Genomic DNA, 27,134 nt, shown 5'->3' with positions numbered 1-27,134 from the left:
CAGGTGGTCATATGATTGTTGGGCTTTTCTCTGTATCTATTCTTGTACGATCTATTGTACATAATAAAGCGCTTTGAGGTGACTATTGTTGTGATTTTGTGCTAAATAAATAAAATTGCAAGCACAAACGTTGCATGTTGAGAAGAGAATATTTTTGAGCGAACAAAAGTTTAATTCGAGCGAAGAAAAATAATTTCTGCGTGGAAGAATTGAATTTCAGTGTTTGCTATTATCCATATACACACAATAGCAGGGCCTCTCATTCAATTGTTGGCATTTGACTTGCTCAGATCTCTGCTCTGTGCGCTCACAGACATCTGCAGACCTGTTCTCAGTGTGTAGATCACGCTGAGATGCGACCAAACAGCAATGAATCACAGCGGAGCAGAAAAAGGGGCGGAGCATACTGTGTGCGCAGGAGAGGAGTCGAGCAGAGAGAGCTGCTTTTTCATGAAACGGGAGTAAAGTAGTGAACTTAGAGGAGAGAAACAAACAAAGTATCGATCATATACCACTACCAACGTTTGGATCGATATCTGCATCGATCTGCCCACCCTTGTCTCCTGGATCGTAGCTGAGATCAGCGTGAACCACGTGGGTCTCTGCTCCCTGATCTGCTTCCTGTGTTTGGAAAGAGTTCCAGCTTCATCACGGAGTTTCTCTCGGTTTGTGGGCTCATCTAAAGGTAAGCACCGAGCTAACTTTACTGTGAGTTCAGTTCATGTTGAGTTTAGCTCCTGAATGAGGTCTTCTGCTGCTCTCCTCGGTGTCTGTTCACAGTTTATTGTGAACACGTTGAGAGAAGAGTGAGAGAGTGTTTGGAGAAAAACACCAACTAATCATTAGCTCAGCATGCTGGGAGAAGTTGAGCGTTTGCTGGCAGAAAGTTGGAGCAGAAAAGTCTTTTCATTGTCCCTGCAGCTGTTTTTCTGCATGCACCAAACTTCTACATTTCTATTTGTATGGACTCAAATGTCGTCATACATGTTTTATACTTGTAAATCAAATGCGTATTTGTGCATTGAGTTTTGTAACTTTGTAAACCAAAATGTGTGAACATTTTATGTTTGTTCATCTACAGATGACAACTTATGTCTGTGTATTTACACACACACAAAAAAAACGTTTGTAAAAAAAATATTTACATGAGTTGCTGGTTACAGATACAAACCAAAAAATTACATGTAAAACTGCGCTCAGGTTTCCTGGCTGCGTGTGGCTTTCGACGTAGATGTACAAGTTTCGGTCAAAACAACTCCTTATATGCTACCAGTTCCTCTTTCTTTGCGTCTCACTTCCTGCACTAAACTTCCCCTTTTCTTTACTTCTCCTTTCTAAAGCCTGACAAACAAATTCTCATCTGTAGATGCGCAAAAATAAAATTTTCACATGTTTTGGTTAACAAGGTTACAAATACGCATTTGATTTACAAGTACAAAATATTTATGACTGTTGAGTCTGTGTTTCCACAGGCCCCGCTAGTTTTGAGACTTATTCCTCATGAAGAGCGAAATCAAGACAGAACATCTTCAACCGGTCTTTAACTCGCTAACGAGGAAAGGCTTTGGTCAGAACCAGGCAGTGGAGCTCACACTCCTCACCTGTCTCTAGCCCAAATCCTTCAAAGAGCAGCAGTTCTTGTAGCTTTTTTATTGACAAACAGTTCACACAATACAACACAACACAAGCACCTCCCACCGTAAAACCCCCCTGGGTTACAAAGACAAGTGTGTGTGTGTGTGTGTGTGTGTGTGTGTGTGTGTGTGTGTGTGTGTGTGTGTGAGAGAGAGAGAGAGAGAGAGAGAGAGACCTCCTGCTCACCAAAAGGATCATAAAAGCCGGAAGCCGGGGAGGGAGACAAAGGAATGTCTTGATCCTATAGTTTGAAGTAAGACTTTACAAATTTAAGAACCACAATGACAACATTCAACAATTTGACTTAACAATGACCACAATTTGAGCCCAGATATTTCAAGTGATAACAGGAAAGTGTGTGTGTGTGTTCTCGATTTTACTACCTGGTGGGATCCACTTTAAAGTTGTCCATAAAATTTAAATGATTAATTTTACAAAACTGAAAGCAATATATCACTGACATACAAACAAGGACAAAATTGTTAGTACCCAGCTGTTTATTTAAAAAAAAAAAAAAAAACCCCACAATGATTACTGAAAGAACTTGAAACTGACAAAAGTAATAATCGTTTTAAACAATATATTTAAAATCTGACATTGCTTTTGAATTGTTGTTCAACAATATTGTTTTAAAAAAGAAACTCAAGAAGTAGACCTGGTCAAAATTATGGTTTCAAGGATTAAAAAAAAAAAACGTGACCATAAGGACATGTTAAACTAAGGTGTGAATAGTAATTAGCATCACAGGTGTCTTCAAACCTGTAGTCAGTCAGTCTGTCTATTTAAAGGGTGACTGTGCTGTTTGGTGACATGGTGTATACCACAGTGAATGTAGACCACAGAAAGAGGAGGAGAGAGTCTCAGGGCACTAAAAGAAGAAAATCATAGACAAACATGTCAAAGCTAAAGGCTATAAGGGCATCTCCAAGAAGCTTAATGTTTCCACGAATGTTTCCATTAATTTTTAATGGTTAGGGTAAGGGGCTAGGGAAACCTGTGTGTGTGTGTGTGTGTGTGTGTGTGTGTGTGTGTGTTTATGGGACATTTGACAGTAGATCTCATGGCAAACGACGAATGAGGACACCACAGTTGAATGCAAATAATAAAAGATTCAAGACTGGAAATTGCCACGGAGGATATTGGCAAACCACTTTGGCAAGGCACATCAACTGGAGTAGTTTGCTGACGTAGAGTGGACCAAAATACCAACAAAAATGAAGTTAAGGGTACTGATACTTTTATCCAGGCCTGATTTTTTTTTTTTTAGACAATTTTAGGTTATTTCAGTGGCCATAATGGTTTTTTCTATTATTATTGGAGGAGAGGATAACAATGATGTCCAAGGCTGTATCCCAATTCAGCATCTGCAGCCTTGGAGTACGCAGCCTTAATGGTCCACAAGGGCCGCGTACTCGAAGACCGAGAAGGCCGGAAGTGCGAGGCTTGTGAATTGGGACTGTCTAGCCTCCATCACGCAGCTCATGATACTAACCGCTAGAAACGTTTTATACAGTATTGTTTGACAGAAATAAAGGAAAAAATATTTTCTTAATGAGCTTTTTTTGATTTGATAAGAATCTGAGGCTTAGACCACGGGACAGTAAAACATGACTGTTGGTCTTCATATCTGTACTGAACAGTCATTGTAAGATTAGTGTAGTGGCAATTCCTTTACTTTTGACAAACCAAACGTCCCACAATTTAAAGTCCACAAGCCACTGCTGCACTGAGATAATGTTTCGTACGCAGGCAAAAGAAGTCCACTGTCCAAACTTGAAAGTTGAGTTTTTTATGGTTTATTTATCCAGTTTGGCAAGCAATAATAAGATCCTTCCTGCTGCTTCTCCTGCTCTGGTAAAAAACCATAGGCCCACCCCAGTGCATGCTGGTCCTATACCAGTCTCTTTATTTATAGAAACAAAATGGCCCTACAGTGCTTACTGACTAATTTAACAAAGTAACAACAAACAAACAAAACATTGAAACAAAATATTAACCAACAAATAAACTTGTAAATAAACCCCAAAATATAAGTAAACTAACAACAAACTTTAACTAATTCAAAAATAATAAAAAAATAAGAACAAATGGCTCCAACAATTAGTAAATCTTAAAAGCTAAAGCACTGTGTGTGTGTGTGTGTGTGTGTGTGTGTGTGTCCATGTCCATGCTGTCCAGTCTCTTTTCCAGCTGCTAGAACACACCTGTTCAACATCTATTCAGTCAATCATGTTTATTTCGCATCTACGGACACATTATAGACGTGTCTTTTATCAGGCTGTAGAGCGATAAGCTTTGATCTTTTTTTAGTCTATAATTTGTCAAATGCATTTTTCCTGGATGATTTAAAGTCTTTTTTTTTTTTAAACTTTCTTTTTATTGTATTTCTTTAAACACTATACAGGGGGGGTAGGGGGGTAACAACAAAACAACAACAACAAACAAAAATAAATAAATAAATAAATAAATAGTGCAAGTAGGATAACAGAGACAAACAAACAAAAACAACAACAACAACAAAAAACAAAACAAAACAAAAAAAACATGTTGGATCTCCTTGTTTCTACAGTTTGATCATTTCTCATTATCAATGTGTTGGTCTTTATCCTGTTAGGTTTGTGTACTCAGTCCATTTCTCCCACTTTTTATGGTATTGATCTTCCTGAGTCCTTATTCTGTAGGTCAATTGTTCCATGATTTGTATTTCATCTATAATTTTTATCCATTCGTCCTGTGATGGTGGGTCTATCTTGTTCCATTTTCTTGTAATTGCCTTTTTACAGGCAGCAAGCATAATTTTCAATATGTATCTATCTTCTTTCATCACATTTCCCGTAATGACACCAAAATATAATAATGTACAAGTCTTAGATAAAGCATAACCCAGAATTTTACCTATAACTAAATGAACATCTGCCCAAAATTTTGTAATCTTGGGACAGAACCAGAACACATGGGAATGATTCACATCTACCTCTCCACAGCCCCTCCAACACGGTTGTGGTAATGAGGTATGTTTGTTCTTAATTTTGGGTGTTATAAAAAATCTAATTACATTTTTCCAGCAGTGCAGTCTCCAGGCACGTGATGATGTTGTTAACTGCTCTATTTAAAGTCATTTTGAGTCAACACTCAACCTGCAGTGAGTAAATTTTAGGTAAAAAGCTCCCCGAGTGTCAAATAATTATTGATGGAGAGAATTTGTTATTTTTTGGGGGGGAATATGCTTAAAATGCTTTCTCATTAAAAAACATTTTCATAAAACTATTTTGTTCTGGACGTAGTGTTTTTAGTGGGAGAAACATTTCATCACTCATCCAAGCGACTTCTTCAGCTGACTGCAGGTTTCTAACCTTATAAACAGTACATTTGCACCAGGGCTCGCAAAATCGCTAGTCCGACGTCCCGGGACTAGCGATTTTTCCAGTCGGGCTACCAAAATCTATCTCAGCCCTGCCCGTCGGGCTATCATAGGAAGGAAAAATATATGTCAATGCTTTTGCATTCTTTCGGAAATGTAGCTGGGTAATTATGTCATTGGCATCGGTGAGCCACTGTCAATATGTGACATGTTGAAATCGCGTTTGAATTTGTGCTTGTTTTCTGCTTTCACTTTGCAATCGCATGAACTGTTTATAGAGAGCGACAGTACTGATTGGTGAGTGACGATAATTTGCGCACCAATTCCTCTGACATCATCTTATCAATCGTTAGCTTACTATGCAAACATGACAAGTGAAATCTCCCGCAGCAAGCTTAAACATGTGAGAGGTTGATCGCGCAGAGAATCGCTGAGTGTTATGTGAGTGTGTGTGTAAAAGCAGCAGGATATATATTTTAGTTCTGCTGAGCCAAATAAGACAGGTCAGAGTGAAGAAGTGACAGCCAAAGAAAAGCCTACCACAAAACAGAAAAGTTATGACAAATCAGACTATAAGGCAAAAAGAAAGTGCAGCTTTATAGTTTTCTGTGGGTGCAATATGACAAGCTAAATAACCAGGGGTGCGCATAAGTGGTCCGCAGGTGCGCATTCGCTGTCAAAATAAAAACGCGCACAAAATAAGAAGTTGCAACGCGTGTTTGCGTACATAAGATTTTCTGGAGGAGGACAGGCATTTGTTTAGAACTCTTAAAGATGTCGAAGAAGCTCCTTTAAGCAATTACTTTGGTGTTCCTCCACCTCCAAAGAAATGTCAGAAGGAGTCCGAACCACAAAAGAAGTGCTTATTCTCGGAAAAGTGGTTGCAGGAGGTGAGCTGGCTTCAAACAAATGATGAACGCACAGAGATTTGGTGCAGAATGTGCCGTGAAAATCCCACTCTAGCGGACAAAAATGGTGCCTTTTATATGTATGCAAACGCGCGTTGCAACTTCTTATCTGGTGAGTGTCTTTTATTTTGACAGGGAATGCGCACCTGCGGACCACTTATGTGCACCCCTGTAAATAACATAATGTTCTGCCGGGTGTGTTGTTGGTTTTCCCTCGATTTCTGAGTCGACAAGCACCTTTGTTACTGGGACCAGTAATTTTAAGAAAGGCCCCCATTAGAACCCATGAGAAATGCAAGAAATGCATTATTGCTCAGTCTGCAGTATCATGCCCAGAACAAACACCAATTGCAAATAACATACTAAAAATAAACCTGAAAAATCTGTTTAGAACAGCGTACTATGTTGCAAAGCGTGAACTACCACTGGCAAAATTTAGCAGTCTTTGCAAACTTAAAAAAAAATGGCCTAGATCTTGGTTCCACTTGCCTCTTACCCATGACTTCAGTGGAAATTTCAAATTCAGGACCTGACACAGACTGATTCCTGTTGTACAGTTCTTACAAATTCATAGAAATTTCTGTTCAATTAGAACCAAGTATTTGAGTTGATGATTGTAATTTTTATACAATGTTGTAATTTGTGTTTCAACAATTTTTTGATTAATGTTTTGTTTCCGTTACAATATTATACTTTAATGTATAATATTTTAAAGGAAACAAAACAGGAAACAGTACATTAATCAAAAATTTGCTCTCTTTTTTATTCGGGCTACTTAAATTTATTTTGGGCTACCACAAACTGAAGAGTCCCTGCCCGAAGTGCTACCAGGGATTTTGAAATTTTGCGAGCCCTGTGCACAATAACTGAAACTAGCCCACTGAAAGAACAATGGGCTGAGGTAAGTTCCTGGATCATTAATATGCAAATGTTATGACCATTGATCAAAGACCACTGATCAATGGCCATGAGTACCATTGTTTCAGAGGGCGTCCGTCTCCCAAATCCAAACTGGAAGCTAGGTCCACAGCAGAGGGGCCTGAAAGCTGAAGGCTCAGCTTTCTGTTCTATTTTTAAATACTGTAGGAACCGCAAGTAAGCCTGCAGTGTGAGAGCGAAGTGCTCCAATGGGATAATATGATGCTATGAGATCTTTAAGCTATGATGGGGCCTGATTAGTCAACACTCCTTCCCCGTTCTTGTTTCACTGTGATGTTACAAAGATCTGTTTTGTGTCCCAGCTGATCAGCAGGAGGAGAAGAGTCTGACGGAGCACCAGACGAACATTTTCAACCATTTGGACTCAGCTCAGCTGCTACAGTGGACAAAAATGTCATCAACACAAAAGGTGAAGAACCTATCACTTTTATTGAAACTATGTGCACTTCATCAGCTGATGCTGGTTTGTCAAGATTGAAAAACATTCAAGAAAACGTTTATTGTCATTTTGTATGGTGATACCCAGGCTGAAATGAAAGTGTTTCTCACCAGCATCTACAGTGCAATAATCAATACAACTAAAAAGAAAAATGGTTTAACAAACAGTAAAAAGGCAGTAATAAATTTCATAAATAAATAGGGGTAAATAACATAAAATCTAAATTCATAAACAAACTCAAGTCCAAATAGTCACACTCATACAGGTAGCAGCAGCCCTTTCACAGAAGGGGATAAATAAATTAAGTAGTGTGTGTACCTGGGGAGTATATTGTATGCTGTGTGTGTGTGTGTGGATAGGAGGCATCAGAGTACAGCTGTGCTAATAGCCGAATGGATGGTAAGGGGGTGCAGTCCTGCTTTTCTTAGTCTCCTGAGGGAGTGCAGACGCTTTTGTGCTTTTTTTGATAACTGCTGTTGTATTAATGAAGAAGGACAGGTCATCAGCAAGGTGCACACCCAGGAACATAACACTGCTGACCCTCTCCACAGCAGCACCTTCTATGGTGAGGTCTGTGTGGTGATCTCTGCCAGACTTCCTGAAATCAATCACCATCTCTTTTGTTTTGTCCACATTGTTGGTGAGATTATGGGATCTACACCACACTTCAAGCTGCTCCACATCCATTCTATAAGTGGTCGTTGTCAGTGATGAGACCAACCACAGTTGTGTTGTCTGCAAATTTTACAATATGATTAGCACTGAGTCTGGCTTACAGTAATGTGTGAGCAGACTGAACAGCAACGGGCTCAGGACACCCCCCAGAGGAAAGCCTGTGCTCAACAAGATGGTCTTTGATGTGTGGCTGCCCACCTTGACTGTCTGTTGCCGCTTTTCAAGAAGCTGGAAACCCATTTGCAGGTTGCAGGTTCCACGCCTGATAGCATCAGCATTTCCACCAACTGCTGCAGAATGATCATGTTAAAAGCTGAGCTGAAGTCGATGAAAAGGACTCTGGCAGAGGGGTGTTCTTCCTCTCCAGGTGTGACAGCATAACATGGAGTGTGGTAGAAAGAGGTCATCTTCTGTAGATCCGTTGGTCCTGTATGCAAACTGAAGGGGCTCCAGGTCTATTTGGAGACTGTTCATGATGTGCTTCAAGACAAGCAGCTCGAGGCATTTACTCACAATTGGTGTCCCTTGTCATTGGGGGAGGGGGCTTGTAGTACGTAATGTGTTGGAAGCCCTGCCACAGCATCGTTCCTCACACTGCGTTGAGAAGCTCTCCACAGTCTGATATTGTTGTCAAGGGAGCAGACATTGGCCGGCAACTGTGTCCGTACGTCTGGCTTGTATTGGTTAGCAGCTAGCCTCGCATTAGCTCCTCTATGCTTACCCTGCTTCTGCATCCTATCACACTGCTTTCTGTGTTTCCTCCTGGGTGTTGCTCCAGGCATAGTTATGGATTTCTTCCAGCTTGCTTGGCATAGGAGTCCAAGGTCACCCAACACAGTCAGTAAATGTTTCTTGTAGCGAGAGATGTGGTTATGAGCTTTCTCAGAGAATTGCATTTCCCAAAGACACTGCCGGTCATACACACACTTCTCTTTCACACAGTTTACATTCGCACTACATTGGCTTTTTTAGCATCAGGCTTATTCGGGCCCGAGCACTGAGAGTACGAAGGCCCCATTGTGTCTGCTCCATTTCTTCTTCTTATCATCATTATTATTCAGGCAAAACAAGTGCCTTTTTGAGGGCTTTAACATACTCAAAAACTCATGAAATTTTGCACACGTGTTAGGTTTGATTAAAAATTTCGTATTTTAATCATTTTACATATGAGCATTGGAAAATGGCTCTGGAGTTGGAATGGAATGTTTGGCCAACCCAACCAGTCTTCAACCTATGTTGGTCTGCTATACTGAGTCTCCTGCAGAAAAGATATGTCAGCCTTGAGATTTTTGAAGTGTGTAAGCACCTTTTTGCACTTAACAGGGTGATTCATAGACTTAACGTCCCAACTTACAAAGTTGGCTGCATAACCAGTAAGCTTTGCCTGTTTGTTGACAGCAGCCATAGAGTTAGTTAATCAAAGAGCAACATGGATATGCACCCTCCCATGTATATGCAGCCCCAGACTCCAAAAGGAGGGGAAAAAACTAAAAAGAAAGAAAGAAAGAAAGAAAGAAAGAAAGAAAGAAAGAAAGAAAGAAACCTGTCTCAAACCCTGTCACCATGTAGAATTCTGTGACCCTGAAACCCCGTCTGAAGAAGAACACACATTGAAATGCTGGCATTGGGGAGGATGAAATAACATACCACCTTAATAAACATCTTAATTAGTGCAAACGTCATTTACCCAGTCTTAACATGATGTGGTATAAACAAAGTAATTAGACTGTTCACCAAACCTTGCGTCTTGCGAAGCCTCATCATCGGGGACGGGCTAGAAACAAAAGTCAATCAGGAGGTGTAACTTCACCCGGCAGTTTCACTCGGTAAGACAATGTTTTTCACTATACCATTGCCTTCTCTGGATCCAGAAACTCCTTACTTTCACCCGGAAAGATACACAGTCTGGCTGGAAACATTATTCCGTAGCAGACATCTTGACGCCCTTGAACCAGGTTCCTCACGTCATTAAAAGCAGAGTGAGCCTTGGCAATGCTTGCGGTGTAGGCAGGGAAGATGGCCACAGGGTTCCCCTTGTATTCCAACGGACCCCGCTCCCGGGCCCGTCGTAACACTTTGTCTTGGTAGGAACAGAGTTTGGCGATGATAACTTGAGGTTTCCCATTAGATCTTCTGGGAGCAAGACCTCTATAGTAAATGGTACATGGACTGGTTCTTATATAGTGCTTTTCTACTCTCCTGGAGTACTCAAAGCGCTCTATACAACACGCCACATTCACCCCATACACACCCGTTCACAAAAGCACTATTATCTATACGGTGAGTGCTTTTCTAACTATCATTCATACGCATTCATAGTCCGATGGATGCATCGGAGAGCAAGTCGAGCATTGAATTTTTCCTTTCCAGTCACCTTTCTCACTCACTATGTGTTAATAGACCTCTCTGCATCGAATCATATCTGTTATTAATCTCTGTCTCTCTTCCACAGCATGTCTTTATCCTGTCTTCCTTCTCTCACCCCAACCGGTCGCAGCAGATGGCCCCGCCCCTCCCTGAGCCTGGTTCTGCCGGAGGTTTCTTCCTGTTAAAAGGGAGTTTTTCCTTCCCACTGTCGCCAAAGTTCTTGCTCATAGGGGGTCATATGATTGTTGGGTTTTTCTCTGTATCTATTATTGTACGATCTACTGTACAATATAAAGTGCCTTGAGGATACTGTTGTTTTGATTTGGCGCTATATAAATAAAATTGAATTGAATACTTCCTGAGCTAGAGCGTGAGCTAGAGCCACCCCAAAACCTGGTATATGTGAGCGATCCACCAGGTTTTCTTTATCCAGTTGCAGAACTTCTTTGAGTAGAGTAGAAACTGAGCTGGTCAAGCTGTAAACGGCGTCCTCTGCAATACCCACAATACAAATATTACACCTCTGCATTCTTGCCTCCATATCTTCATTCTTTTCTTTTCAGCTAACTGTAATCCTGCAACCGTCTCTTGGAGGCTGACAACCTTGTCCGACCATGACGATAAACCCTCTTCCAGGTCGCTAATGGCGGACTTGACGTTGTTAATTTCTGAGCGGACTGCTGCTATGTTGTTAGCAATCTCCGTCTTAACTTCTCTTAGTTCGTTCTTGAGGGAGTCGAAATTCTCTACAAGCGCGCTTTTCAGTTCTGACCTGATAATCGTGGACATCTTTCAGAGAGGAGAGGATGTCTGATTTCAGACCTTCATACTCCATCGCGAGCTAGGCGACGAGCTCCCGCTTGCTTTATTAGCTAATTTTAAAGGTTTCTTGTATCAGCTTCTGCCTGTAGGCGGGCAGGAGTGGGACGGAGTGATGATCTGATTGGCCGAATGGGCACAGAGGAGGGCTTTTTACGCATCCCGGAAGGAGGTGTAACAGTGGTGGAGTAGCTGCTCTCCTCGAGTGTGAAATGAATGTGTTGGTGTTTTTTGGTGAAACTTCCTTCAGGTTTTCTTTATTAAAATCCCTAGTTGTGATAAACACAGCAGTTTCCTGACTGCTGATCACGCTGTACAGTTCCCTGACTGCTCAGTCAGTGTCGGCTCGTGGAGGAATGTAAACAGCCGTGATAATCACTGCTGTAAATGACCTTGGTACCCAGAATGGCCGGCACTTAATCATCAGGTATTCCAGGTCTGGTGAGCAGAAGGATTGGTTTGGATTGGATGATCGGTTTTCACATGCTAGCAAAGGGGTGCCAGACAGCAGCATCTCTGCCCTCGGTCTCAACTGACCCCAACCCCAACCCCAACCCCCGCTTGCAGCCTTTTTTTTTTTTGAAACGACACAACTCCCATTGTAAACTCCACTGTGGTGTTTCGTTAAAAAAAGCACTGTGTGTGTGTGTGTGTGTGTGTGTGTGTGTGCACGTGAGTGAGTGTCTCTCTGTGTGCGTGACTCCCTGGTGATCATATCCCCTCACCCCTGTATATGGCTTCCTCTACCAGTTAACCATATACAAACACAGGTGAGGCCATATAGGGCAGGATGTAAAACATCCTCACTAAATAAGAAAGCAGAACCCTCACATAGGATGTGCCTACAGTTACACTATAGCCGCCCTCACCATTCAACAGGCTGGGGAGAAAAATAGAAACAAAGAATGGCTTTGATCATACAGTGTAAGTCAATTCAAGTTTAGTTATATAGCGCCAAATCACAACAGCATTTGCCCAAAGGCGCGTTATATTGTAAGGCATGTTACGACCCGGCTCAAAAGCCGCAACATAAAAAAGGAGACGAATAGCAGGGTGTAGGTGAGAAGAGGTTTTTTCTTAAAATGGAATACCAGGTTGGCTAAAATGGCCGGTGCCACCAAGGCAAAAGCAAGTGAGCTCCCCAGAAGCTTGCCTCAGGTATGGTTTTATCCACACCTGAGTAGGTGTGGCCAATTAGCACCAGCTGAACACATTAAGATGATTAGGGGCTGCAGAGGGACGTAACACCTCCTCCCTCAAAAGGGTTCCTCTAGGACCCCTAAATTTATTAAAAGCCCCTCTAAAGCCTTCAGGTCCTTGACCCGCAAACCTGAAATAAAAGTAAAAGCTAACAGAAGCACAGTGTTCACATTATAGTTGGCATCTGTAAGCATGGATGGGCATGAGGATTTGAAGTTGCCACACTGAACACGCACACAAAAAGTAACATGTGACCAACACAAAGGAGCACAACAGTCACCAACCCAAAACGATTACCTGACCTACAACACAAAACCAAAAGTAGGAACAAATAATCACAACTAAGTGATCTGTTGTCTCCACCACACAAACAGTCACATACAAGTGGCCCTATACCACAACAAGTTACTTTAATCCAAAAAGTTCAGTAAAGCAAACACACTAGTGACCAACCACAAATGGAGAGCTATGGCCACACAATGATCACATCAAGGGGGACTCAGCACCCCTCAGTGTTATTGCCATCACTTGGCCAGCAACACTCACAAGTGATCTAACAAAAGTAGTCATATTCCCCACAACACTAAAGGTCACAGCACAAAACACTCACCTCATGAGGATCTCATTAGCATCCATCAACACTGACATATTAGATGCACAGACAGTACACATTATGCCAACTTAAAAACAACCTACCTGCCTCAGCTACAAGACCATAATTAACGAATGTCTTAACCTCCTGCCAAGTTTGGTGCCACTAATTAACTGTGAGCAACTCCCATCCTAAAACGCTAAAAACAAAACTTGACCTGTCTAGTCTTCAGTGGTGTACCGGGCTCGAGGCAACTTTAAACGCAAACTCAAGGGTAGGCAGCAGACCAGGGGTACAGTCTCCCTCCAAACCCTGAAGCGTACCCCCACCCAGGATAACCACCAAACACAATAAACTAAAACAATAAAGTAAAACAACAAACAAGTGCTTCGATGGAAGGGCAGCACAGCTACCCACCTGAAACACACACTAACTAAAGAGAGTTTGCTCAGTTACAGTGAACACCATCACTCACCCACTTGGTGGCCAATTAGCACCAGCTGAACACATTAAGATGATTAGGGGCTGCAGAGGGACGTAACAAGGCAGACCCTACAATAATTTGTCAACTTTTCCCAGTTACCTTCTGTGACCCTTCCACAAGGTGCACGGGGAACCATGGTAGTGTATAACCGAGTCCGGTACCATGTTCAATCAGATCATGCATTTACAGTCCCGCATCTCTCACTGTAAATGAGATCCATGCCCGAAGCTCGCGCAGCTTGTTCTCCAGATACTGCACATTAGCCAGTAATACATTGGGGATCTGTTAGTGCGCCATCTCAGTCGAACCAAAACGCCAGAACTTCTCCCTCTGTGTGTGTGTTTGAAGCCTCCAGGGGCCCAGAACAATGGCGTCTCAGGTGAGATGAATGGGGGGTCTGCAAGCTTGAACTCCAGCTCTCATGTCCAATAAGGTTTGGCAGTCGTACACAAGGAAACATGGTAGTCATGAAGAAAAAAAGGAAAAGGAAAATTAATCCTCTGGGATCCAGGGTATAATTTGCCGTTTTTTCGCAAGCGGAGAGTGTTTGCTAGCGCTGTCCTTAGAAAAGACAGTTTTTACCGATTCTTCCCGCTGTTAACACCACTGTTTTGTTCAGAAAAAACATTGCATGTATTTTTTTTTTTTTTTTAATCATAACTCTGGTTTTATGTGGCCTATTGGCACAATTTAAAAATTAGTATATAGTTTGAAGTCCACACTTTCAACCCAAGTTGAAATGGAGACTCAGGGTTGCTGCATCTTGTTGCTGTGTCTTAAATTGGTCATGTGATTGACTGATTGATATACCTTTATTAGTCCCACAAGGGGAAATTTCATGTTAAGGCTGCCGACCTATTGCACGCAATGGCGGCGCCATCTTACCCATCCGACCATACATACATTACACAAACATCACATGGGGAAGAGGGGTATAACATGGAAAAGCACAACAGGAGGAAAGATAAGGAGAAAAAAAATAACTCCCCCCAGACTGAGCTCCAACAGGGAGATCAGTTTGAGAACAGAAAAAAACACCTCTGCACATAGCACATGGAAAAAACAAAAACAAACTCTTAATACACCAAAGAAACACATGACAAGCAACAGGGGTGGGTAAATGGTGAGAGACATGGTAAATGGTAAATGGACTGATTCTTATATAGCGCTTTTCTACTCTCCCGGAGTACTCAAAGCGCTCGACATCCAATGTAGACAGTACATCCGGGCCTGCAGCCTATGCGCTGGTCTCCATGATCCACCGTCAGCATCGGAAGGGAATAAGCGTTGAAGGCATTTGGAGGGGGAGGGGGGATGAGTGTATGTCTGCATGTGTATATATATGTCTGTGTGTGTGTGTATGTGTGTATGTGTCCAGAGTTCAGCTGAGACAGTGTCCTTCGCCCTGCCAGGCTAAGTAAACAGTCTTCCAGCCAACCCAGGTGGCCTTGCATAGAAAGGGAAGAACAGTCTCAACACAGTCGTTATCAGGGTGTTTTGTTCAGCTCCAGCCTTGAGAGTCCGCAGCTGGCGCCGAAGGGATCGCCGCATGAAGTGATGGTGGTTTTTACTTTAGTGCGAACAACTCCTATGAATTTCAAAGCTGTTCTAACAGTCCGACATTGGTCTCTCAATCTCCCGTTGGAGAGCTGTGAGCTTCTCCATGATGTTATCAAACTTACGCTCCGTGATGTTGTCATTCTTGTGCACTTCCCAAGATGTGATCCAGTTTGCGCTCAGAGGTGTTATTCCGAGCGAGCCCCTCCAGATGTAATCCAGTTTGCACTCAGAGGTCTTATTCTGAGTATTCACGGCAGCCGTGCGGCTGCCATACTTCACAACTGTAAAGCTATCATATTTCCAGAATGAGGAAAGAAATCTGCTAACTTCTCTTTAGTCCATAAAACACTTTGAGCATTACAAACGTCCGGATGGGAGATGTGCACGAGAGGGGGTCCGGCAGATCTCGGTGTCTGACCATTTCACTAACTCTTATAGTAGAGCTGGGCGATAGAACGATAACGATATGTATTGCGAAATAACTTTTTCTCGATAGAAAAATTAAACTATTGTGATAGACCTCGTCTCTCTCTTGCTCTCTTAAAAAAGGAAAAGAAAAGAAGAACAGCCAATCCAAATTAAGTAGCGCAGAGCCGAACCAATCACAGCCGCAGCATCATGTCACGTGACTTGTTACGTACAGCACAAGTGCCAAGCCGCACATGTGTATTTGTTTGGGAAGCAGCCAGCCGCCGTGCCGCCCCGGTAATGGAGGAAATGAGTGTGCCGACTAGAGAAAAATCAACCGAGAGCGTGGGTGACCAGGTTACCGAAGAGAAAACAGATGATGGTTCCAATGCCGGAGAGATTGTCGAACGGAAGGACCATAGAAGTTCCGTAGTGCGAAGGTATTTGGTAGTGATGTGTCGGTCGCGAACGAAATGGCTCTTAGAGCCGGATCTTTGAAGTGAACGACGCGAGCCGGCTCCTTATCGAGATCCGTGGGTTTTTTTTCTTTCTTTCTCTCACCCTCTCTCTCGCACTTTTTTTCCGCCTCACTCCGCACGTGAGCCTTGTGCTTCGCGCTGGGAAGAGGGGGGAGGGGCGGTAGTTACACTCGCACTAGCTAGAGTTGGATGTCTCGAGACCACTTTTACGTGGTCTTGGTCTCGTCTTGGTCTCGACGGACTTTTGTCTTGGTCTCGGTCTTGGTCTCGCTGTTTCGGTCTTCCGTTCTCAAATCGACATAGTGTTCGGGAGATTTGGAGTCAACCATTAGCGGAGCGGGGGGTGGCTTACTGGGCTTAAGCCGGGTCATTTTTCCAGAAGCATGGGGCACCGTCGTAAATTCCCCCTAATTTTGGTATGATCCGAGCTCAGGCACTAGGCGACTGAGCACAACACGCATGTGAGCGAGAGGGGAGAAACTGCTGCCTGCGAGTTTGCTGCAGACAGAGGAGAGCTTAAGTTTGACCAGGTACCAAAGCAAATCATTCGTACTGAACTAATAATGTAAATATGACGGTGTATCACAAAAGATTGATATCACACTGATCAGTTGGTTGCGTTACTTACTCTTCGAGTGAATCAACAAATGGATAAATAAAAAGCCGAACAACAATGCTGATTTTTTTAGAGAGTCTTAGCTTACATTTCATGTTTTCAGTTGTTACCCTCCACGGCTAAACAAACTCTCTAAATCGGTTTCAATTGTGTACTGATGAACACAACAATGGACATAAGGAGCTGGGGGATGTTCTTCGTACCTCGCTTACTACATCCAAGATCAAATGACACATCCAAGATCAAATCATCGCGCTAACCGTGAGCTCGCTAATCCGGTTGTCCGAACGCACCTGTTGTTGACGATTAGTATAGCTGGCTGAAGTAATCTGAGATCACTGGGTGGCTTAAAAGGGGCTACGCATCGATAGTAGAAACATTGATCGGCAACCCTGTGATTGGTCGGCGAAGATGTCGAAGGAGCGCGCGCAGTATCTCACGGCAGCAGACCAAGAACTCTTGATTGAGGGATATCAGGAGTTTCAGAGTTTAATTAAAACGCAGGGGAACACTGCAAAGGCTGCAAAAGCAAGGAGAGAGGGCTGGCAGAAAGTTGCTGACAAATTAAACTCGTAAGTGATCCATGATATTACATTATATCATGTGATATTATTTCATTCCACATTATATTATATTACATCATATCCTCTTTCACATTAGAGCCACAACAGGACCCACTAGAACATGGGAAAAAGTAAAAGTGAAATATAAGAATATTCTACAGAATGGTAATATTTATCACTTATATTGCTTTTAGTCTATGACAAGAGACCCTGGAATAATCTGTTTGTTTATAACAGCAACCAAGAAAAGGGCAGAGCAAATAAAGACAGGTGGTGGTCCTGCACCCCCTCGTCACACCCCTTTTTGTACTGTGACATTTATTGACATTGTGGGTTTTTATGTGTGTAGTTTGAATAACACTCCATCACTTTTACCTGTTCCCATGCAAGGGGTGACTGAAGCATGCACAGTAAGTCGGGAGTAAGTATATACAGTACAGTAAGTATATATATATATATATATATATATATATATATATATATATATATATATATATATATATATATATATATATATATTTGGAGAGAGAGAGAGAGAGAGAGAGAGAGAGAGAGAAAGTAAATAATAACCTCACGGGAGAATCGATATCTCTCTATGAGCACACCGTCGCGCCGAGCTAAAGGATCCCGTCTATCCCGCAATATACGCTAAATTCTGTAAACTCTCCTTATCAATCTTGCACCTTCCTTGCTCGCGTACAAACGGACAGGACATGGCTGCGACAGACTTCCCAAATCCACCTTCGCTTTTTTAGCCGTGGTCTCTCATCTTGATTGCACGTAGTAATTTACTATTACTACTCTAAAATATGAATTACATCTGACATGATCTACTACATGTAATAGAATGATTAATAGTACATTTCCCTTTTTTTCGGAAATGACCTGTATGTATCTGTATGAAATCAATAAAAGAATCAAATACATTATCTTTAGTTACATTGATAATATTTATTTATGGTAAAACAGTGGCGAAATATCGCTCTTGCTTTCATATAACTGCAGCGGACATACCTGAGAGGCCGCGATCTAATCCTGTTTACATAAAGTAAACCTGCTCCCGAGCAGGTTTACGCTTACGGATCTGTTGCTATGACAGCAAGCCCCAGATGAGCTTCGGAGAACCGAACGATCCAAGATCACGCGAAATCGTCAACATTCAAATCCGGCTAACTTGCTTAGCGAGGTACGAAGAACAGGCCCCTGCTTTCAAAGAAAAAACTCAGGTAGATGTTATTTTATATATTATGCTTTGTATGTTGTTCAGTATATCTATGCAAAACAAGAGGAATTTCAATACACAGCAGTATATTCACAGATGAAACCAGATATTTACATACACTTTAGGTAGAAAACATAAAAACTATTTTTTTACTGTTAAACATCAATTTAGAGTAAACTTTTGTTTTAGATAAATAAATGTTGAAATATCTTTTGAATTAGTTAAATGTCAGAATAAAAAGAGGGAGCTGTCTATTTTAATCACTTTCATCAAATTTAGGAGTACATATACACTAAGTTTATTGTTAATTAATAAGAAAACTCCAGACGATTCCATTCTGAGCTGAAGAAGCTTCTGATAGGTTAGTAGAGTCCATGTGAGTAAATTGGTGGCACACCTGTGGATGCATATAAGGCAAAACACAGAGCCTGTTTCTGTGACATGGGAAAATCAAGAGATGTCAACCAAAACACCAGGAAAAGAACTGTGGAGCTCCATAAGTGTGGCTCAATTTTGAATACAATTTGGTGCCATTTGCAATTAAGAAATACAGATAGTTTCTCTCTTTACTCTTAAAGTTAACAAATATGTTTTTATATTTATCAATCTAAAAAAATAAACATTTAGTCTGATTTGATGTTACAATTAAAAAAGTGTTTCTGTTTTTATCTGAAGAGTTTGTAAATATCTGGTTTCAACTGTATATTTGATGATGTTGGTGTTTGGCTTGATTGTCAGCACAAAGAGGGAGAGAGAGGAACAGAGAGGGAGAGAGAGGAGAATGAGGACAGAACAGAGATGGAACAAGAGCAGGTGTGACACACATGTTAGTCAAATGGTTGTTTACCAAAACTCATCAGAACATGTATCTAGTACCCGTTTCTTTTTAGATACCATTTGTTACTTTTCAAATTCTATATTTATTAAGTTATGCAGGCTTGTTTCCACAACAAGGCTAAATAATTATATAAACTTTTCAGAATCTAAATCGTGTACTTTGGTAGAATTAAAAAATAAGTGTAGTGCAGGTCTATGATGATTTTCAGTGCTACTATCATCTAGTTCTGATTCTGGTTCTGTCTTGGTTACTGTTGTAGTCCTGTTTTAATTCCGGATCAGTTCTGGGTCTGGATGAATTGGGGTTTAGTCCCCGTGTCTTGATACAGGCCCGACTTTGTTCTGCCTTGCTGCTTAATTAAAAAACTAGTTTAAGGTGTCCTGCATATGTGATATTTATTTTTTTTCCTATATGAAGTCATTCTTTTTTGAACAAAACTCAAAACAGAGCCTAATAATCTTTCAGTCATTTCTACCCTCACTTAATTTCCTTTCGCTGCTCAGCTCTCACACAGTGGCTCAGCTATGCTCCAATCCCTCCATATTGTGGCCAATCACATGCGAGGATATAGGATAATATCATTATGTGAAAAACAGAGGGTGAGAGACGCGACAGTCAAGTGGAGCGTGCGTCTGTCCTCTCAGTAAGTGAGTGAGACAGTAGACAGCGGTGAGGAGGGCTGTGCGAAAGCAAAAACACATAAATATGCCTGACACCCGTAAACCAAGCAGCATCTGGCTGCAGTTTAAAGACTTTTTTTGTCTCGGTCTTGGTCTCGTCTCGACTCGGTCTCGGTCTTGGTCTCGTCTCAAATTGGTCTTGGTCTTGGTCTTGTCTTGGTCTCGATACCCTCTGGTCTTGGTCTTGTCTTGGTCTCGATACCCTCTGGTCTTGGTCTTGTCTTGGTCTCGGATTAGGCGGTCTTGACTACAAGTCTAGCACTAGCACAGGAACAGAGCGGGAGGGAGAGACAGAGAAAGAGAACCAGGGACAACAACGTCACATTAGAAAGGTATAGTAATCATCAACAACTATTTTCAGTTGCGGATGATAAAGGATTCAGAAAGTTCAGAAAGCTATACAACAAGGAGAGATTGAAAATTTCCTTTCAGTTCTCAGTTTATTTGATATTGACAAAAGTTAGTCAATTTTGTCTGTTCTTCTGTAAAAAAAACTAAGATTTATTTTTAGAATTAATATTTTGTTTCTAAGTGGAATTGACAATTTAGTCTGTTTTGTTTGTTCTCTTTTGAAACTTAAACGCTTTAGCGGCTGCCTTTTGTGTAGTTTGCAATATTTGCCTTTATCTGAAAAAGTCTCATGTTCCTTAAGTACATCTACCCTGTTGAACTTATTATGGGAAATAAATATTAAAATCAAGACAAGCTGCTGATTATTTCACATTTTACTTGTGAGCAACGGCACATTTAAATCTTACAAATATAGTTATTTGGCTTATATCGTGATATATATCGTTATCGCCTGAAATGAAAAAAACATATCGTGATATGAAAAAATATTATATCGCCCAGCTCTATCTTATAGCCTTGGCCCCCCTCCAAACTCATAAAAATTTAAATATTCACATACTTTTTTTCTCTCAGTGAGCCTAAGTTCTGACCTTGGCTTCCTAGTTTTTTCTTCCTGTGTGAGATTAAGGAGACTCTCCCATGCAGTATGTTCTGTTCTCTTTGTAATCAGAAAAGCAAGGCCATGATTCTCTGCAAACAGTATTCCTTCAATCAGCAGTATAATGCATCATGAACAGTGTTGGGACTAACGCGTTATTAAGTAACGTGTTACAGTAACTACGTTATTATTGTGGTAACGTGCACGGTAACTAGTTATTATGCCAAAATCAGGAACGCGTTACTCGTTACTGGGATTTAGATAGGCTCGTTATTTGTTACTTTGTGTGGTGGCTATTGCGTAGCTTCCACAGATTCAGTAACATTAGCAAGTGGTGGAGGCCAGCAGGTGGATGAGAGAAAGGGGACGCAAGAGGAGAGACCCGAAGCGGCCGCCCGTCCAAGTGTCAGGTGAACTGAACTTCAGGTAAGAAGTTATGACCTGCAGTCTATCTGGGTCAGATATAAACCAAGTTTAGTTGGAGTTTATTTTTGTTATGCTGACTTTTTCGTACTGCGTGCTAGCTAGCATGACGGAGTTTCTATACAGCTGGGTGGGTGCTATGTTACTGATGTTGAACTTTATTTTGTTCATAAGGTTAATTATTAGAGTTGCCAACCGTCCCCTTAAAAACTGAATTGTCTTGTATTCAGAGAAAATATTATGCGTTTCGTATTGAGGTGAAAATGAACACAGTTTGTCCCGGACTTCAGCTACAATGAAAAAGACACAAAGCTGGAGTTATTCTGTCTTTGCTGCACAGCTGCCTCTTCTTCTCTCATTCTCTCCCCCTCCCTTTCCTGTTTCTACTTCAATCATGAAACTGATCAATGATCAGCTGATTGGCTTTTCTCTGTTGTTTGTTTATCGCCCACTTCACGCCAGAAAGAGGAAACCAGCGGATGTCGCGTTAAACAACAGCAGCACGTTTAAGCTTGATCAGCTGTTGTTAGAATTTATTTAATATTAATTTCTAGTATCAGCTGATGTTTGCTGGAGCCACAGCTGTAAAGCTGCTGGTCATGATATTGCTTTGGTTATTTGGTGAGAGGGAAACATGAAGATGAAACCAGGAGATGTCCTTACTGAATCATCAGAGCTGAACAGGTGATGGAGAAACAGGTTTACCTTTTAGGTGACATGGATGAGTTGAAGGGAAGTTATGAACTGTTTCTGAGAGACAAGTAACACCGGGATCCTTTTCTACGTAGCTGACAGCTGGTAACTGTGCAGGGGCGGGTCTAGCAAAGTGTTGCCAGGGGGGCCAGCTGGGGCATTAACAGGGAGAGGGGGGGCACAAAGAAATACTTTTCTTTCTTATTCTCATTTAAAATGTCTCCCTTTTAATAAATAATTATGCGTCTTACAACAAACAATTGATAGATTGATACATATATACCATCAGAACAGTGTACATCACTGTCACAACAGTGTTTGTTTTCATTCAAAGGCTTTATGATTTTTCCTATAATGGTGGGCCGGTCTCTAGTCAAAATGCCCGGGTCGATTTTTTTGTCCCAGTCCAGCCCTGTATGCAGCTCATCTGCAGTCTGGTGTTACCTACATCTTCCTATTCAGAAGGCAGAATTTCTGAGTTCTGAGTACAATCAAAAGCACCACGACTGCAGTTTTTGTGTTGGATGTAAAAAGCGCACATGACGCTGTGACGTAGGCTAGAATCATGGCGGCAGTCAACGACGGTCCAGGCGTGGGATTTCTCTCGTGGAAATATGAACATTATCTTTTCCTTTCTATTGGTAGGTGGCACAGTGAACTTGTGGCAAGTAAGCAAGCTAGAAGACTGGCACTCTTGCTGGGTATCCAGTTACGGAAGCAACACATTAACAAGAGAAATCTGAGTAAAACCAAAGTTACTTTCCCGAGTAACTAGTTACTTTGAAAGTAACGAGTAACTTGAAGTAACTGAGTTACTTTGCTGGAAGTAACTAGTAATGTAACTAAGTTACTAATTTAAAGTAACTTAACCAACACTGCTCATAAACCAGTGTAATAATTCTGAAAATAAACAATCAATTAATTTTATTACATGCACTTGGGGATTTTCATAGCTCAGCGTCCAACATCAAAATCCATTGGGGCAGTCCTAGCAGCACACATTGATACACAGAAATCAAGAACCATTGTCTCTTAGAACTAGGTGCCTGCTAATGCCCTCTCTATTTCCTGCATCCCTTTCTCGTGTCCTCGATGCCCACTTCTTTGCACAGTATGTTCTCCTTGCTTTTGCTTACCAACTCCTTATTATAATAATAATAATAATACTACTACTACTACTACTACTACTAATAATAATAATAATAATAATAATAATAATAATAATAATAATAATAATAATGCATTGGATTTATATAGCGCTTTTCAAGGCACCCAAAGCGCTTTACAATTACATTATTCATTCACGCTCACATTCACACACTTATCCCACTAACAGCAGCTCTGTCATGTCTGCTTCTCACATACACCTCTGACCTATTCTCCATGTTCTATCTGCTCTATGTGTGAATATTTTAGAATATATATCCGACTGGCGTGGAACTCGAACCGGAGGATGTGCTCCCGGTCGGAGGCGTGTTTGTGCCTCCAGGGGGAGCACATCCTCCGGTTCAAGTTCCACGCCAGCCGGCTTAGAGTGGGCCTGTGGGCACCGGTCTCTTGCCAGTCAGCAGAGGAGTGGTGGGCCTGTGAGAGCTAGCTGCAGGCTTGGGACTCACCTGATATCTGGCGATGATGTCGTGCAGAGCTTCTGTCTGCTTCTTCCTCAGATCGAATCCAGTCTGAATGGCTTCAACTAAATGTCTGAATAACCCAGCCGCAGACACCGGCTCGTCCAGATATACAGCCCTTTCCCTGTCTGGGATGTCATAGAGGGTCAGCCACAGGTGCCTCTGTGCCAATACTACTGTCGAAGCCATCACTCTGCCCAGTGAGAGCGCTGTGACCTTGTTAAGAGGATGTAATCAGTGGCGACTGTAACCTCTTAACAAGGTCACAGTGGGCTGTTATCAGGAATCGGTGATCTGAACTCTGCCAGGCACATCGCGTGGTACATCTGGAGCATGGTGACGGAGTTCATAGTTCAGGCAATGTCGGTCTGAGCCCAATAAGTCGTCTCCAGCTGCTATGCAGAGAGTCTGCAGTGCTTGGACGGCAGATTTGCGGGGCCACCGACTCCATGGTTAAGGGATGGGGCCAGGTAAGCGGCCAGAGACCGCTCCATAAGGAATGGGTTAGCTAAGCCAGCTTTGTCGGCGCTGTCCAACTTTATGTACCGTTCATCACTGGGTACAGTGATGCAGGTAGACAGAGGTTTGCCATATGATGCACTTAGCTCTCAGACGAAGTTTGGGAACATAGGAAGGCGGTCTTTCGATATTGTGGGGTCCAGTTGGAGGACCCCACAATATCTGTGAACCGCGACAGCTTCTGAGCCGGCAGAGGAGAGGGCTAGTCCACCTGCAGCTTCTTATCTGCACAGTGAATCAGGGGCTGACTGCCGAAGCAGTGGCGGCACATTGGGGCTGTGCACACGTCATCACAGATCATCTGCCTTAAAGGCGAGAATACAGGTTTCTTCAGCCAGAACACGTGAGGGCATGATATTCCATACCACGTGTGTTGTACCGAGTGTATTGACTGAAAAGGAACTACTTCAGCCTTTGATTTAAAACTACTGTTAATGGAGGAAATTTGAAGGTTGAGTTTGTTCCACGACTGCATTTCAGTCACTGCCTCTGTTTGTTTCTCTTTCACTGCAGGACCAACATGGAGCGAGAAGCGAGAAGCGCTTTAAGGAGGCCGACAAACCTCACAGAAGAAAGGGAGAGAAAAAATACAGCTGTGATGAGTGTGGACAGTCTTTTACCCAGGCTGGACACTTAAAAACACACCAACTCATCCACAGTGGAGTTAAAGCGCACAGCTGTGACTTGTGTGGAAAGTCTTTTACCCAGGCTGGAAGCTTAAAAACACACCAACTCATCCACAGTGGAGTTAAAGCGTACAGCTGTGACTTGTGTGGAAAGTCTTTTACCCATGCTGGAAGCTTAAAAAGACACCAAATCATGCACAGTGAAGTTAAACCATACAAATGTGACTTGTGTGGAAAATCATTCACCTCAGCTGAAACTTTAAAACAACACCAACTCATCCACAGTGGAGTTAAGGCATACAGCTGTGACTTGTGTGGAAAGTCTTTTACCCAGGCTGGACACTTAAAAAGACACCAACTCATCCACAGTGGAGTTAAAGCGTACAGCTGTGACTTCTGTGGACAGTCTTTTCACTGTTTGGGAAACTTAAAAAGACACAAACTCATACACAGTGGAGTTAAAGCGTACAGCTGTGACTTCTGTGGACAGTCTTTTAACCGTCCTGGAAACTTAAAAACTCACCAACTCATCCACAGTGGAGTTAAGGCATACAGCTGTGACTTGTGTGGAAAGTCTTTTAACCAGTCTGGAAATTTAAAAACACACCAACTCATCCACAGTGGAGTTAAGGCATACAGCTGTGAGTTGTGTGGAAAGTCTTTTAACCAGTCTGGAAGCTTAAAAACACACCAACTCGTCCACAGTGGAGTTAAGGCATACAGCTGTGAGTTGTGTGGAAAGTCTTTTAACCACTCTGGAAATTTAAAAACTCACCAACTCATCCACAGTGGAGTTAAGGCATACAGCTGTGACTTGTGTGGAAAGTCTTTTAACCAGTCTGGAAGTTTAAAAACACACCAACTCGTCCACAGTGGAGTTAAAGCATACAGCTGTGAGTTGTGTGGAAAAACCTTCCGCACACTAGCCAGCCAAAACATTCACCTACGCATTCACACCAAAAATGATGTTTACTGCTGTGATCAGTGTGACAAACCTTTTGTGACATACAAAAACTTACAGCAGCACATGTTTACCCACACTGAGGAGAGACCTTATAAATGTGACCTGTGTGAGAAGACTTTTAAATCTCCACTTAACCTCAAATCACACCAAAAGATTCACAGCAGAAAGAAACTCTAAAAGTGCAGTTACTGTGAGGTATGTATTTTTCTTTTAACAGTTTTACAGTTTTGTATGAATGAAGTTTAATTTCAAAGCTTAAATGAGACATGAAAACTTCATGTACAGAATATTGAGTCAAATCTGACACAAATCTCCTAAAACTTTCCTGATGTTGGAAAAACGTAAAGTTTTAAAAGCTCCTCCCTTTCCTGTCTATCTGACATTCACACTCCAATGGATGCATCTGAGAGCAGCTTGGCGTTAGTATCTTGTGGCATGCAGAGTAGAGCATCCAGAGGTTTAACCACCAGTCTTCCCATTAAGTAGATTACCTACAAATGAAGACTTAATGTTGCCCAGTGTGCTGAGTGTTATAATGTAAACAGTAAAATATAATTGGACACTGGCACAGATGCTCTTTATTTCAGGCGGCGTTAAAAATAAAAATGTTGAAGGACTGACTTACACTGTCTTTGTGTCTTTGTTTAGAAGCAGAGTGACACAGATGGATCCAGTTCTCAACCCTGTCGTCACTGTGGTGGTGGGAAAGAGTTTCTCTGTGACCTTTGTGGAAAAACTTTCAGTCATCAAGAGAACAGAAAACAACATCAACTCAGACACACTGGAGAGAAATGTGGGACAGGCTTCCCTAAACCAAGTGAATTAAAACAAAATGAACTCTGTCACAGCGGGGTCAAAAAGCATCTCTCATTCACCACTGCGGATCATCTTAAAGTGCATGAAAGAGTCCACACAGGGGAGAAACCATACAAATGCAGACACTATGAGAAAAGCTTCTCACTGTCAGGGAGTCGTAACAAACATGAACGTACATACATGGAGGGGAAACTACAGCTGTGACCAGTGTGGCTGATCTGGGTGTGGGCTGTACTTTGGTGTATTACCACCTTAAACAGCTTGATCTTTTTGTGGTTTCATTGACTCAGTTATGTCAGATTTCCTCTCTGTCCTGGTCTGGTAAAACTCAGATGGTTCAGTGGTCTCTAGCAGCTGATTGGTGAGCCAGCACTTCTGTGCAGCATGCAGTTCTGCTTCTTTTCCTCTTGTGTCGACTCAGCTCAGTTACTCGGTTAGAGGGTTTCACCTACACATGAATCCTTCCTGGATTCAGTGTTTTGGTATGAGGTGTTCTTGGGAAGACGTCACACCACCACCATTGTGTCAGGCTGTTCCTGTGATGTTCTTTTAATGCCACGTGTAATGGGACTCAAATCTCTCAAAAAAAAACTACAGCTTCTGTCTCATCTACCAACAAACATCTGGATGATGTTTGTTGGTAGATGTGAGATGAGACTTTCTGTTGTTGAATCTCTCCCATGGAGAGTCTCTTTCCCAGTCTTTTTCTTATTGCTGAATCATAGGCCTGC

The 27,134-nt window shown here is 42.0% G+C and overlaps 1 protein-coding gene and 1 long non-coding RNA gene across 3 annotated transcripts in view; both read left to right on the top strand.

The window, feature by feature from the left end:
- The first annotated feature begins 624 nt into the window (after window positions 1-624).
- LOC109201157 (uncharacterized) lies at window positions 625-24,571 on the top strand. The gene is made up of 3 exons (XR_002061160.2): window positions 625-685; window positions 7,146-7,252; window positions 24,511-24,571. It is a non-coding gene; the product is annotated as an uncharacterized LOC109201157 (long non-coding RNA).
- Window positions 24,572-24,689: 118 nt separating this feature from the next.
- Window positions 24,690-27,134, top strand: part of LOC109201156 (zinc finger protein 723) — a 3,298-nt gene continuing 853 nt past the window's right edge. The window contains exons 1-2 of one of the 2 annotated variants that reach the window (XM_019356714.2): window positions 24,690-25,782; window positions 26,239-27,134. The exon at window positions 26,239-27,134 is cut by the window's right edge and continues 853 nt beyond it. In XM_019356714.2, coding sequence (XP_019212259.1) covers window positions 24,817-25,764 — 948 coding nt within the window. In that variant the 5' untranslated portion in view covers window positions 24,690-24,816 and the 3' untranslated portion in view covers window positions 25,765-25,782; window positions 26,239-27,134. Of the gene's footprint in view, window positions 25,783-26,235 lie in introns of both variants that reach the window. The other variant, XM_019356713.2, reaches the window with a different exon arrangement.

This window comes from Oreochromis niloticus, linkage group LG9 (genome assembly GCF_001858045.2).
Source record: "Oreochromis niloticus isolate F11D_XX linkage group LG9, O_niloticus_UMD_NMBU, whole genome shotgun sequence".
NCBI lineage: Eukaryota > Metazoa > Chordata > Actinopteri > Cichliformes > Cichlidae > Oreochromis > Oreochromis niloticus.
This window is presented reverse-complemented; position numbering and strand designations above follow the sequence as displayed.